The 14,039-nt window shown below is 42.9% G+C and overlaps 2 protein-coding genes across 8 annotated transcripts; one reads left to right on the forward strand and one right to left on the reverse strand.

Annotated features, from left to right (window-relative positions):
• On the reverse strand, positions 1–3,168 carry LOC306784899 (uncharacterized protein). The gene is made up of 2 exons (XM_079279084.1): positions 2,781–3,168; positions 1–1,432 (listed from the first exon to the last, which is right to left on the reverse strand). The coding sequence occupies exons 1-2, from the start codon at positions 2,983–2,985 to the stop codon at positions 285–287; spliced, it is 1,353 nt and encodes a 450-aa protein (XP_079135210.1). The 5' UTR covers positions 2,986–3,168; the 3' UTR covers positions 1–284.
• Positions 3,169–4,641: 1,473 nt separating this feature from the next.
• On the forward strand, positions 4,642–9,985 carry LOC306776856 (armadillo repeat-containing protein 10-like). 7 transcript variants are annotated; one of them, XR_013771935.1, is made up of 6 exons: positions 4,642–5,326; positions 5,621–5,766; positions 5,983–6,117; positions 6,212–6,508; positions 6,586–6,644; positions 6,717–9,985. XR_013771935.1 is itself a non-coding variant. In XM_079267722.1 (5 exons), the coding sequence occupies exons 1-5, from the start codon at positions 5,065–5,067 to the stop codon at positions 6,592–6,594; spliced, it is 729 nt and encodes a 242-aa protein (XP_079123848.1). In that variant the 5' UTR covers positions 4,642–5,064; the 3' UTR covers positions 6,595–9,985. The 7 variants fall into 7 exon arrangements, 2 of the variants coding, with proteins under 2 accessions (XP_079123848.1, XP_079123847.1); XR_013771936.1 differs by having other exon boundaries at positions 7,675–9,985; XR_013771937.1 differs by having other exon boundaries at positions 6,212–6,388.
• The last annotated feature ends 4,054 nt before the right edge of the window (positions 9,986–14,039 follow it).

Here is a 14,039-nt window from a genome sequence, read left to right on the forward strand (position 1 = left end):
AACCAGTGAAATACACAAACCTTTTTATTGATGAAATCATTTGAATACAACATACTGTGCACAGATGCAGGTAAAACCATTGTCTTAAACTTACATTACCATCAAATCAATCATCAATATAATCATCAAAACTATTTCAAACTGTACAGTTGGCGCTCATTCAGTGAATAACTTTTTGAATTGAAATCAGTGGAGTTGAACCGCGGTTAATCATGTGTAACTTCAGAGGTGACTCGTGCTGAAAGCTTTTATCACAAACGGAAACTTTACTGCAACCAGAACAGCTAAAGGGGATCGTTTCCTGTGTGGGTTCTCATGTGTACCTTCAGATCTCTGTTGCGGACAAATCTATTACAGCAAACTGAGCAGCTGAAAGGTTTTTCTCCTGTGTGGGTTCTCATGTGGTTCTGTAAAGTTGAACGCTGATTAAAAGATTTCTTACAGACTGAGCAGCTGAAAGGCTTTTCTCCTGTGTGGGTTCTCATGTGGCACTGCAAAGTTGAACGCTTGTTAAAAGATTTCTTACAGACTGAGCAGCTGAAAGGTTTTTCTCCTGTGTGGGTTCTCATGTGTATCTGTAAATGTGAACGCCGGTTAAAAGATTTCTTACAGACTGAGCAGCTGAAAGGTTTTTCTCCTGTGTGGGTTCTCATGTGGCTCTGTAAAGTTGAACGCCGGTTAAAAGATTTCTCACAGACTGAGCAGCTGAAAGGTTTTTCTCCTGTGTGGGTTCTCATGTGGCTCTGTAAAGTTGAACGCCGGTTAAAAGATTTCTTACAGACTGAGCAGCTGAAAGGCTTTTCTCCTGTGTGGGTTCTCATGTGGCACTGCAAAGTTGAACGCTTGTTAAAAGATTTCTCACACTCAGAGCATCTAAAATGTTTCTCACCAGCGCTACATCTTGAATCACTGACCTGGACTTCATCAGGTTTCACATAGTTTAAACCTGACTGAGGTTCTCTGGTCTTCTTCCCATCACCACCCTCATCAGTGTCAGAAGAGTATCCAGTCTTCTCATCAGTATCTGGTTCTGGATGTCTATCAGGATCCAAGTTCCGGTCTGGTTCTGGTCCTCCACAGTCTTCTCCATCAGCTTCTGTTCCCATCTGTTCAGTTTGTCTTTGATGAAGCTGTGAGGACTGAGCTTCCTCTTCTTCATCTTCACTCTTCACAGGAGTGAATGAGAACTTGACTTCAGCCTCCTCCAGACCTTGAAGCTGCTCTCCTTCCTGACTGGTGCAGAGTTCCTCCTGTTCTTCTTTAATATGTGAGGGCTCTGGGTCCTCCTGTTCTTCTTTAATGTGTGAGGGCTCTGGGTCCTCCTGTTCTTCTTTAATGTGTGAGGGCTCTGGGTCCTCCTGGTCCAGACTGGAGCTCCACTCCTGCTGCTCAGAGGGAACCTCTTCTTTAACCAACAACAGCTGCTGGACGTCTGCAGGAAAACAGTAAACACACACAGAGGGGTTACAAAGACATTTTAGAATTGAGCAAATAGTCTCCTGGACATACACTTCCAGAGTATCACTAGAACCAGATAATACAATAATGTAATCAACTTATGTGACCATGAACATATGAACCATTTTAAGCTGCCAAATCCATGTGGTGTTATCAAAGAACAAACTTGTACTTTAAGTTCAACTATTTCCTGTCATCTAGAAGCTGAGAGAACAAATCAGCATACCTGCAAACTCATAAGAGGTGAAAGAGGGGCTCCGTATACACATCTCTCCTCTCAGTGTTTTGTGAGCCCTGTATCTTTACACTTTATTTGAACTTGTCCAGCACAGGGACGCATTCTCTTCACCCACACACAAGCCAGGGTTGGGCCACATTGTGTGTGAGAGTCCTGGAGTCTCAGGGATGGGGAAGGTGCTGTTCCTGCAGGTTGCTACACAATATCCCACCGACTAACCCGATTCACAACACAACTAGTTATAAGTTTTAAGCTACCACCTGCGTGTCAGAGCTCCCTCTTCGTACGGGGAGCGCGTGAGTGCCTCACCCGGAGATTCAAACCTTTGCTCTATGACACACGCAACACGATTACAAATGAACACACACGTGTTCACAAATTTCTCAAACAAAAGGTAAAGGAAAAAGCCCCCCTCCTTGTTCCAGAGGAGAAGAAGCATGCAGAGGAGAAGAGGCACCCCAACCCCCCCCCCCCCCCCCCTCTCTTTCTTCCATCATTAATTAAGCAGGGCCGAATCAGCTGGTTGAAGTTTAAATCAAAAGGAATTTAATATACTAACAAAAGAAAATGCAGTTAAACTGAATTACACTATCAGGAGTAATATTTCATGAAATAGAGGCCCCATCCGCACCACAAGACAGACTGGTGTGTCCGCCTCATGGTCCAGATGAGGTCTGATTATCTCCGGGGATTCAGTTTCTTTGTCTCTCCAAAGTCTCTGAAATGTCTCATATTACACATTCCTTAGCCCATCGATCAGCTCAGTGATTGGCTGAACCCGTCGGACTTCAGTCGGCCACTTCCTTGACCAATTCACCACCCTTCTTGAAGGTATAGAAGAAAATCATCATATAACTTTGAATTGAACTTGAATTGAACTCAACACAAGTTACATTACGTGTTATTCTGGTTCTCAGCATCGTTTTTGGGAAATGACTATCAGGGCCAGACAAAAAAGTAATTAATCTCTCAAGTGTACCAAAAAGTGTACGACGAATTGCAACGGAGTCTCACTCCAAACTACATTAAAAGTTATCAGCCGGAGCATGAACAGTGTTTGAGAGAAGAAATAAAGTGAACCCACGTGCTCTTTGTATCCGGATTTCCGGGTTGTGAACAGCGTCCAGAAGTTCCCGTTGTCGCTTATTCTCCTCTTTTGAACGAGAGAGTTCCTCCTCGTACCCTGCTATCGTTCTTTCAAACAGACCAAATATCTCTTCATGAGCCGCAGTTAGTCGCTGGTTGACTAAAGATCTCAACATTTCTACTTGACATTTTCTACTCGACATTTTCACTAAACCACAGAAAGTTTTCCTCTAGACGAACTCCGTTAAAAACACCGTTTACTCTCATTAAACTCTGACTAGCGCTGTGTTGGTCACTTCCGTCCCCGTCCGTCTGTTTCCAGGTAGCATGCTAAGCTAACTTCAATAGCTTTATAGGCTACCAGGAGATTAGTTCTTCTTCTCCTCCTTCTTCTTCTTCTTCTTCTTCTTCTTCTTCTCCTTCTTCTTCTTTCACTTTAATGGCGGACTAAAAACCAATGATTAAGGCGCCACCTACTGGACCGGAGTGTGTAACATCATGACTTTATGTCAGTTATCATTTAAACACAATAATAATGTTATTTATAAATAGAATGTATTATATACATTATATTATATAATAATATAAAGGTGGGGCCTGTTTCATGGTTACCTAAAGTTGAGCTGGTAAAAGTGCTCATACACATGATAAGAGGCCTGGGGAGCACAATGATTAGGGTAAGATGATGGTACGATCAAGAAAAGCCACCGGCAATCTAAAAAAGTACAGACAAGTTGTGAAGACATTCATGAATGTGTCGGCCTGTTGATCAACTGGAAGCAACTATAGATCGAGATAAGGATGTTGTTGGTTTGTGACTCCAAAGAATGTGTAGATTGCTTTATCTCAGGACCTTTTTCATCCTTTTTATGAGTTTGTGTCAGACAAGATGACACTTTTATACCAGTAATGGCAGCAGCAAAGAGTGCAAACTGCCAAGTAAGATAAAGAACTATTGAGTCACACTCCAGTCACTGATGGATTTAATCCTGACGAACAAATGAATGTGGCACAGCCCTACCTAGAACATTTTCCACCAGCCGCCACTGCGTCTAACCATGTGATACTAGCCCAGAGTTAAGCATATTCATCTAGCAAACTATACCTACCTTGGAGTGTTACAATAGCGAGTCTTATTTTATTCAATGTGTCCATCAGGCAAATTGGTGCATCCAAATGTTGTAAAAAAAACAACCCATATATGATATAATTTCTTTGTAATCATCCAAAATAATGTTAAGTGCATGGGTATTTTTCCAAGTAGGCCACTGACTGGTCGATACGTGCGATGCATTGAGTGGGCAACGCGCCGTGTAATGAGTGGGCAACGCGTACAGGCCGGTCTGACAGTAAACTCCCGGGCCACTTTTTCCCCCCAGTCCGCCCCTGTCCTGATGTACTGTACATCCATATTGAATACTTGTAGCTAATATGAACGTAAAGGGGCACTTGAAGATCTGTTAAATTGAGGAAATAGACAATGATGGGAAAGTTAACCAGAAGAGAACAGACTTTCACTCCAAGCAGTAACTTTGAAAGAGAACTTGAGCAAGTGAGCCACCAAGTGTCCGTCTCAAGGAGAGTCCATAGACTGTAACGTTACGTGTTGGACAACTAATGCGCTGCAACAACAGTGTGATGGGCAGTGAACACAACCAAGGATGTGACGCACACGCCTGTTCAGTCAACACATTGCTGATAACTGCGTTTAATGCATATTCCAACTTTATAATTAAAGCTTTTCTTCAAGTTAGCTCTTTGTTAATCACCCAGCGAAACATTTTGTCGGCCACTCTGAGCTGCCCGGACGCGTTGCCAGATTGGGAGGTTTTCATTTATGTGAACGGGTAAACATTGATTTGGGTGGATTGGGGGTGATTCAGGCTATGCTTGTACCGTCCGGGTAGTTTGTTACAAATAAATTGAAACTAAAATCATATTCCAGTTATAATTCCGTCATAGCTCTATGATAAAATAAGGCGAAGGCTCTAAACTTTGATTGGGCTTCTTTTTGCCAAACCTGGCAACACTAGCTGCCCCGGAACAGCTGTAGCTTTTCAGCAAACTTCTCCAGGTTTCACAACAATGACTCCGGCAACATTAGTCTGGGTGGATTTATTTGACGTCAGTGGTGGGTTGTCGTCAGCGCTAGCTAGCTGAGGAGCGGGTCAGTTAGCTGAACAGTCGACCGATTAGACTCGCAACGTTTCAGAGCATCTGCAGCTTAACGTTAGCTAACAGCTTAGCTAACCTAGAGACGCAGCAGCAGCAGCAGCAGCAGCATGGGCGATGGAAGTGTTACTCCCAGGTTCGACAACATGAAAGCGTTGCTTGGACTAGTTGCCGGAGCTGGAGCTTCTTACGGGTTATACAAACTCATCAGCGGGGGGAGCTTCAAGAGAAACAAGAAAAGTACTGCCAATGAAAGTCCTGGTGTCAGGAGGAGCAGTCAGCCCAGTGAAGTCACCCTTCAGCCGGGCAGCCTGCTGGCCAGAGTGTCTGGACTGGATGTTGTCTGTCCCCGACCTGTGGACGTTGCATCAGGTAATGTAAGAACCACAGAGCTCGTAAAGCGTGCACAGTAACTACATCTAAACCTGATTGTTCCAGCAAAGTCAATCTCCCAAGATCTCAAACTGCCCTGTGTGTAAACTCAAAGCACCCACAGTCAATCTCAAAATATGGTCACATTTTGATATGAAGTCAGAGATAATCTGGAGAGCTTTTGACTGGAAACAATAACTTCAGCTGGGTGGTAAGCGTATCCCTGTCTCTTCCAGTGCAAACACTTATTGAATATCCAAACACGTTTGTGAAATGGTCTGTCCTGCTCCGTAGGTGAAATCATCCACCAGTCCCCTGGCAACCTGGAGCCACAGCACCTGAAGGTGCTGCTGTCATGTCTGCAGACCAGCAATAATCCACCCGACCGATGTCGGATACTACTCACGTTAGGGAATTCTGCTGCCTTTACTGTGAACCAGGTACAGTAGAAGTGCACTTTCTTAAAACCATTCTGCGAGCGAGGTTCGTTCCGATTGCTTCATGTAAAGTTGTACGCTATCGAATTAGAAGGTTATGTCGCTGATGTACTTTGTCAGTGGTGCCATTCAAAGTTCTGTATACTCTGTGACATTATGTGTCTCTTTTCAGTCATGTATTGTTCATTTTCGTGTTTCTGTTTGTTACTGATCCTCCAGAATCTTATAGGGGAATTTGAAGGGATTGATATCATAGCTGGTTTCCTCTCTGATCCGGTGGCAGAGGTTCGAGTGCAGACTCTGAATGCTTTAAATAATCTGTGTATGAACATCCAAAACCAGGAACAAATAAAGGTATGTTGCCTTCTACTGTACAGCAAGTATCATGCAATCTGCTGCTGAACATGATATATTTTTGCTTACATATTCATGTCCATGCCTTTTATAGGTTTATGTCCCACAAGTGCTGGAGCTGATTGAGATGTCACCAGTGAACTCTGACCTTCAGCTTGGTGCGCTCAGGCTGCTGACAAACCTTTCAGTCACAGATGAACACCAACACCTGCTGAAGCAATCCATTACGCTCTTACTCTCTCTACTTGTCGTGAGCAGTGAACTGTTACAGGTTGGTGTCTTTTCCCGGTTACGCCTGGTTGATCGTCTTCACATTTTTGAATACCCTTTGAAACATTTGAAACGTGGCTGAACACGTGGCTGAACTCACTGCAATGGCTCTTCAATTTGGGTAAATAAAATGCAAGTGCATTTTTGAATACATTTGGCTTGTATTACTTTTATCTTTCTGACATTATTGTTTTTCAGGGTCTCTAGGCTTTGCACTCTGTTGTTGTGGGGCTGTATTTGTTTTCCTCCTCAAAAAGGTAAGAACTTCTGTATTCCTGACCATGTTCAACCATATGAAATGAACTTAATGCCTGTTTGTTCCCTGTTAGGTTACAATATTGCACAAGGCTACTCTCTCAATGATGATGACTTTAGTAGCCACGCAGGAGTGCTTGGTCCACAAACATCAAACCAGTTTCATTCTGGAGCATCTTTAAACCCAAACCAAGACTCTGTTAGTCCAAGGGATGAGATGCAAGCTATGATACACCAAAGCTTTCAGAGAGAACCAGTCCAACATGAAAACAATAAGGATGCTAGCTTTGTTAGTCTCAGTGAAGAGATGATAAAAAGCAAACCAGAGTCAGAACACGCTGTCCCCTCCTCTCCCCCTGTATTGAAATATGACAATGAAGGGTCTGGTTATCAACACCCCTTTGGCCTTTTAGTGAAGGCGCACACACAAGAGAAAAATACGGCGGGCACCAGTTTCTCATCTATCAAAGATTTTAAACGGTTTGTAGAATCACTGAAGACATCTTTCTTAATCCCAGGAAGTGATGTGGGAAGACATTTTCAAACTGCACGGGAAACTATTGAAAACGAGATGGCTTCTAATGCCCAACATGTAAATAATAATGGGCAGCATGACAAGGGCTATAGGTCGTCTTCTGCAAAAGAAGGCACTGCCCATGATGACGCCACTGGAAATGAAGACTGGAGTGACGCTATGAATACAGCAATTGAACAAGGTGAACAGGGCGCCAACTACCAAAAGCCAAGTGAAAGCCTCTTTGTCTCTGATCCTGTGGACTCCACTGCAAGTCTCATTTCTCCCAGAGTTTATGACGGCCGAGGCTTTGCTCTCTATCCACTCCATAATTTAGCAGCCACAGAGCATGTTTCACGTAATTATGGAGGTTTTGACAGTGGTGGCGTTTCTGGGGGAAACCCTGATATTTTCACAAGTGCTCCTCATGTGAGACACAAAGCTGTTCAGTCAACAGGCTCCAAGTTCCCTGAACAAATACCCTCTGGTTCATTCTTTGGAGATGATTTGTCTTTCAGTGGCCATGTGACTGCATCTCCTGTCGACCCTCGAAACAGCCCATCTCAAGATTTCAGCCACTATTCAGGAAAGGATCTAACCTCTAAGAAGAATATCCCGCATCGACCAAAATATACATTTTACAGTAAAGACCCTTTGACACGGGATCAAAAACTATCTGGTGGTTTAGAACTTGGTAAAGATGTCCACAGTCGGGAACTAAGCAGAGTGACTCCAGACAATATCCTGTCTACACCAATGCCCTCATCTTTGAATTCCTTTCACGTTTTATATGACAGTGCACCAAGAGAACAACTCTACATCCCAGATTATCAACCAGAACACAACCAAAGACAAGTCAAATCATCTCCGGCCTATCAACCCACTGTTGGCAGGCAATCAAATGATATAAACCACATGCCCACCGCCCACCTGCCTGTATCTACTGCTTCTGTTTCTTCAAGCTCTAATAACCCTTCACCACAGAGAATCAGTGTTCTTGTTGGACTTCAAACCAGCAGCCCGCATGATGCTCAGAACGTAGCTTTCAATAGAAAGAAGCCAGTCGGATTCTTCACGAGGTTTACTGGGCAACCTTCCAGCTCTCCTGACGGCTCAAGCAGACACGGTGGCGATCTCCAAGACAAGACAGTAAGTGCGAGTCCTCCATCTGTATACACACACAGTGTGAAATCCAGAAACGGCTACGTAAGGAGCAAAGTATCTCTAACAAAGAACAGTTATGAACCTTTACCCGCTGGATGTATACAATAACACTAGATCCCACAATGGAAAAGGATTTGAACATTAAAAAGTGAATCAAAACTTTTCGAGAGATAACATGGTATGGAAAACTGTCAGATATTTTATTTGTCAATATAACTGTGCTTATGATTGAGAATAAAAACATTTAAATTTTCTCAAATGCAGGTCAAATTGCTGACAGTCAGTCCTTTGTAAATATGGGTAAGTATTCACATTGTGAATGCTAATGCTCACACAACTGAAAACTGAAGTTTAAAGTAATTTCTTTTTCTTTTTGATCTCTTTCCATCAACTGGGAGGAAAATCAAGTTTCTGCATTTCTGTTGTACCTTTTTGACCTCCTTGTCTTGATTGTGTCACATGGGATCAACTATGTCAGTGTTTTTAGGTTGACTAGCTTTATTTTCAGTCACAAATGACAAGTATGTCAATATTTGAGAAGTGAAAATCTATTGAGTCATGCATCCCAATTTGATAACTGTAAAAACTATGTAAGGTGATTAAGAAAAAAAAAATCAATCTTGTTTAGCTAAATCTTCAGTGTGTGAGTGCTTGTAGGTATACTTAAGTAAATACATGAATCGTGATTGCACATGTGTCTAATGGTCATTTCCTTGCGTTTCCCTCAAAAAATCCTTAATCATTCAAACCCTCATGTGTTGATCTTGGCTGCAATACTATAGTAGGCCTACCTGAAGCAAGAGCGTGTTAAACTATTCCTATAACGGCAGTAGGCCTTCTCGAACAGACAATAGGACATTGGAGAGGAATACAGAACAGCAATTATTATTAAAAACAATCTTGAGATTCAATCAGACATTTATTTAAAGGTATGTACCAGCTAAACCATACTGTACCATGGTGTCATCTGGGTCCATATAGACTGTGTCCACAGTCCTGTCTGTCAGAGGGGTTGTTCCACGACGCTGTTCTGCATCAGCAACAAACTTTTGCCTCAAAAAAGAATGAAGTTTAACAGATTAAATTATTAAAAAATGTGTATGACCTGTAATGACCACTGCCCATTTAAGCCTGAAAAAGCATTCTCTAAATAAAAATACAAGTTGACACTAGAGGTATATTATTCTTCATCAAATATGAACTAATGCTAAGCCTGTATGTTGTCATTATGTGCTGAGGACATACTGATGGTTAAGATCCCCAGAAGTCTCGCTCTAAGTATAAACATAACGGTGAGGGTATATGTGTGACAGCACCGCCTACAGGGGAAAAGGGTTTCAAACATGTGGAACTATGATTGCGCACACAAACACACAGCATGACAAGGATAGAGTGATTAACCCCCGCTGGATCATCGTCCTCGGTGTGGGCACCCATCTGGGTTGTGTGCCCATCGCCAACGCCGGAGACTTCGGAGGCTACTACTGTCCGTGCCATGGCTCCCACTACGATGCTTCAGGAAGGATAAGAAAGGGACCTGCTCCTCTAAACCTGGAGGTTCCCTTCTATGAGTTCACTGAGGACGTAGTCATAGTGGGATAAATACTGGAGCTCTGTCTCAGTTCCTCCCTGTAACATGTATTTTTTAGATGGCTCCGTGTGAGAGTGACATAAAACGTGTGTATTTACTATTAAAGACATATTTCCAACTCTATGATTGAGCTATTGTCTTTTCCCTGGTAAAAAAGTGAGTTTTTCTTTGATTGATCTGCATCACTTAGCTTGTTGTCTTTTGATTCACTGACATTTTATTTATTGTTTTAATCTCTATAGATTTCTTTCATTCCGCACTATTTTTAGTATTTTCCAAACAGCATTATGTAACACAATGTATGAGGGCCGGGTGTGATCAGGTCCAACCCCTTTGCTGCCGCACCAATCCTGATATATTGTGTTGGAGATGTGATGAAGTCAAAGGTGGGGCCTGTTTCATGGTTACCTAAAGTTGAGCTGGTAAAAGTGCTCATACACATGAACAAGAGGCCTGGGGAGCACAATGATTAGGATAAGATGGTACGATCAAGAAAAACCACCGGCAATCTAAAAAAGTATCGACAAGTTGTGAACACATTCAGGAATGTGTCGGCCTGTTGATCAACTGGAAGCAACTATAGATCGCGATTAGGATGTTGTTGGTTTGTGACTCCAAAGAATGTGTAGATTGCTTTTTCTAAGGACATTTTTATGAGTTTGTGTCAGACAAGATGACAATTGTATACCAGTAATGGCAGCAGCAGAGAGTGCAAACTGCCAAGTAAGATAAAGAACTATTGAGTCACACTCCAGTCACTGATGGATTTAATCCTGAGGAACAAAGTGTGCAATGTAAAACTATGAACCAGTGAAATACACAAACCTTTTTCTTTTTATTGATGAAATCATTTGAATACAACATACTGTGCACAGATGCAGGTAAAACCAGTCTTAAACTTACATTACCATCAAATCAATCATCAATATAATCATCAAAACTATTTCAAACTGTACAGTTGGCGCTCATTCAGTGAATAACTTTTTGAATTGAAATCAGTGGAGTTGAACCGCGGTTAATCATGTGTAACTTCAGAGGTGACTCGTGCTGAAAGCTTTTATCACAAACGGAAACTTTACTGCAACCAGAACAGCTAAAGGGGATCGTTTCCTGTGTGGGTTCTCATGTGTACCTTCAGATCTCTGTTGCGGACAAATCTATTACAGCAAACTGATCAGCTGAAAGGCTTTTCTCCTGTGTGGGTTCTCATGTGGTTCTGTAAAGTTGAACGCCGGTTAAAAGATTTCTTACAGACTGAGCAGCTGAAAGGTTTTTCTCCTGTGTGGGTTCTCATGTGGTTCTGTAAAGTTGAACGATGGTTAAAAGATTTCTTACAGACTGAGCAGCTGAAAGGCTTTTCTCCTGTGTGGGTTCTCATGTGCATCTGTAAATTTGAGCGCTCGTTAAAAGATTTCTTACAGACTGAGCAGCTGAAAGGTTTTTCTCCTGTGTGGGTTCTCATGTGGTTCTGTAAAGTTGAACGCTGATTAAAAGATTTCTTACAGACTGAGCAGCTGAAAGGCTTTTCTCCTGTGTGGGTTTGCATGTGTATCTGTAAATGTGAACGGTCGTAAAAAGATTTCTTACAGACTGAGCAGCTGAAAGGCTTTTCTCCTGTGTGGGTTCTCATGTGTATCTGTAAAGTTGAACGCCGGTTAAAAGATTTCTTACAGACTGAGCAGCTGAAAGGTTTTTCTCCTGTGTGGGTTCTCATGTGGTTCTGTAAAGTTGAACTCCGGTTAAAAGATTTCTTACAGACTGAGCAGCTGAAAGGCTTTTCTCCTGTGTGGGTTCTCATGTGGTTCTGTAAAGTTGAACTCCGGTTAAAAGATTTCTCACAGACTGAGCAGCTGAAAGGCTTTTCTCCTGTGTGGGTTCTCATGTGGTTCTGTAAATGTGAACGCTCGTTAAAAGATTTCTTACAGACTGAGCAGCTGAAAGGTTTTTCTCCTGTGTGGGTTCTCATGTGGCACTGCAAAGTTGAACGCTTGTTAAAAGATTTCTCACACTCAGAGCATCTAAAATGTTTTTCACCAGCGCTACATCTTGAATCACTGACCTGGACTTCATCAGGTTTCACATAGTTTAAACCTGACTGAGGTTCTCTGGTCTTCTTCCCATCACCACCCTCATCAGTGTCAGAAGAGTATCCAGTCTTCTCATCAGTATCTGGTTCTGGATGTCTATCTGGATCCAAGTTCCGGTCTGGTTCTGGTCCTCCACAGTCTTCTCCATCAGCTTCTGTTCCCATCTGTTCAGTTTGTCTTTGATGAAGCTGTGAGGACTGAGCTTCCTCTTCTTCATCTTCACTCTTCACAGGAGTGAATGAGAACTTGACTTCAGCCTCCTCCAGACCTTGAAGCTGCTCTCCTTCCTGACTGGTGCAGAGTTCCTCCTGTTCTTCTTTAATGTGTGAGGGCTCTGGGTCCTCCTGTTCTTCTTTAATGTGTGAGGGCTCTGGGTCCTCCTGTTCTTCTTTAATGTGTGAGGGCTCTGGGTCCTCCTGTTCTTCTTTAATGTGTGAGGGCTCTGGGTCCTCCTGTTCTTCTTTAATGTGTGAGGGCTCTGGGTCCTCCTGTTCTTCTTTAATGTGTGAGGCCTCTGGGTCCTCCTGGTCCAGACTGGAGCTCCACTCCTGCTGCTCAGAGGGAACCTCTTCTTTAACCAACAACAGCTGCTGGACGTCTGCAGGAAAACAGTAAACACACACAGAGGGGTTACAAAGACATTTTAGAATTGAGCAAATAGTCTCCTGGACATACACTTCCAGAGTATCACTAGAACCAGATAATACAATAATGTAATCAACTTATGTGACCATGAACATATGAACCATTTTAAGCTGCCAAATCCATGTGGTGTTATCAAAGAACAAACTTGTACTTTAAGTTCAACTATTTCCTGTCATCTAGAAGCTGAGAGAACAAATCAGCATACCTGCAAACTCATAAGAGGTGAAAGAGGGGCTCCGTATACACATCTCTCCTCAGTGTTTTGTGAGCCCTGTATCTTTACACTTTATTTGAACTTGTCCAGCACAGGGACGCATTCTCTTCACCCACACACAAGCCAGGGTTGGGCCACATTGTGTGTGAGAGTCCTGGAGTCTCAGGGATGGGGAAGGTGCTGTTCCTGCAGGTTGCTACACAATATCCCACCGACTAACCCGATTCACAACACAACTAGTTATAAGTTTTAAGCTACCACCTGCGTGTCAGAGCTCCCTCTTCGTACGGGGAGCGCGTGAGTGCCTCACCCGGAGATTCAAACCTTTGCTCTATGACACACGCAACACGATTACAAATGAACACACACGTGTTCACAAATTTCTCAAACAAAAGGTAAAGGAAAAAGCCCCCCTCCTTGTTCCAGAGGAGAAGAAGCATGCAGAGGAGAAGAGGCACCCCAACCCCCCCCCCCCCTCTCTTTCTTCCATCATTAATTAAGCAGGGCCGAATCAGCTGGTTGAAGTTTAAATCAAAAGGAATTTAATATACTAACAAAAGAAAATGCAGTTAAACTGAATTACACTATCAGGAGTAATATTTCATGAAATAGAGGCCCCATCCGCACCACAAGACAGACTGGTGTGTCCGCCTCATGGTCCAGATGAGGTCTGATTATCTCCGGGGATTCAGTTTCTTTGTCCCTCCAAAGTCTCTGAAATGTCTCATATTACACATTCCTTAGCCCATCGATCAGCTCAGTGATTGGCTGAACCCGTCGGACTTCAGTCGGCCACTTCCTTGACCAATTCACCACCCTTCTTGAAGGTATAGAAGAAAATCATCATATAACTTTGAATTGAACTTGAATTGAACTGAACACAAGTTACATTACGTGTTATTCTGGTTCTCAGCATCGTTTTTGGGAAATGACTATCAGGGCCAGACAAAAAAGTAATTAATCTCTCAAGTGTACCAAAAAGTGTACGACGAATTGCAACGGAGTCTCACTCCAAACTACATTAAAAGTTATCAGCCGGAACATGAACAGTGTTTGAGAGAAGAAATAAAGTGAACCCACGTGCTCTTTGTATCCGGATTTCCGGGTTGTGAACAGCGTCCAGAAGTTCCCGTTGTCGCTTATTCTCCTCTTTTGAACGAGAGAGTTCCTCCTCGTACCCTG

This window comes from Melanostigma gelatinosum, assembly GCF_949748355.1.
Source record: "Melanostigma gelatinosum genome assembly, chromosome: 1".
NCBI lineage: Eukaryota > Metazoa > Chordata > Actinopteri > Perciformes > Zoarcidae > Melanostigma > Melanostigma gelatinosum.

Coding starts and splice junctions, on each gene's coding strand:
- LOC306784899 (XM_079279084.1), bottom strand. CDS start 2,985: ATGTCGAGTAGAAAATGTCAAGTAGAAATGTTGAGATCTTTAGTCAAC. Junction 1,433..2,780: donor AATCCGGATACAAAGAGCAC/GTGGGTTCACTT, acceptor GTTTTCCTGCAG/ACGTCCAGCAGCTGTTGTTG.
- LOC306776856 (XM_079267721.1), top strand. CDS start 5,065: ATGGGCGATGGAAGTGTTACTCCCAGGTTCGACAACATGAAAGCGTTG. Junction 5,327..5,620: donor ACCTGTGGACGTTGCATCAG/GTAATGTAAGAA, acceptor CCTGCTCCGTAG/GTGAAATCATCCACCAGTCC. Junction 6,118..6,211: donor AAAACCAGGAACAAATAAAG/GTATGTTGCCTT, acceptor TGCCTTTTATAG/GTTTATGTCCCACAAGTGCT.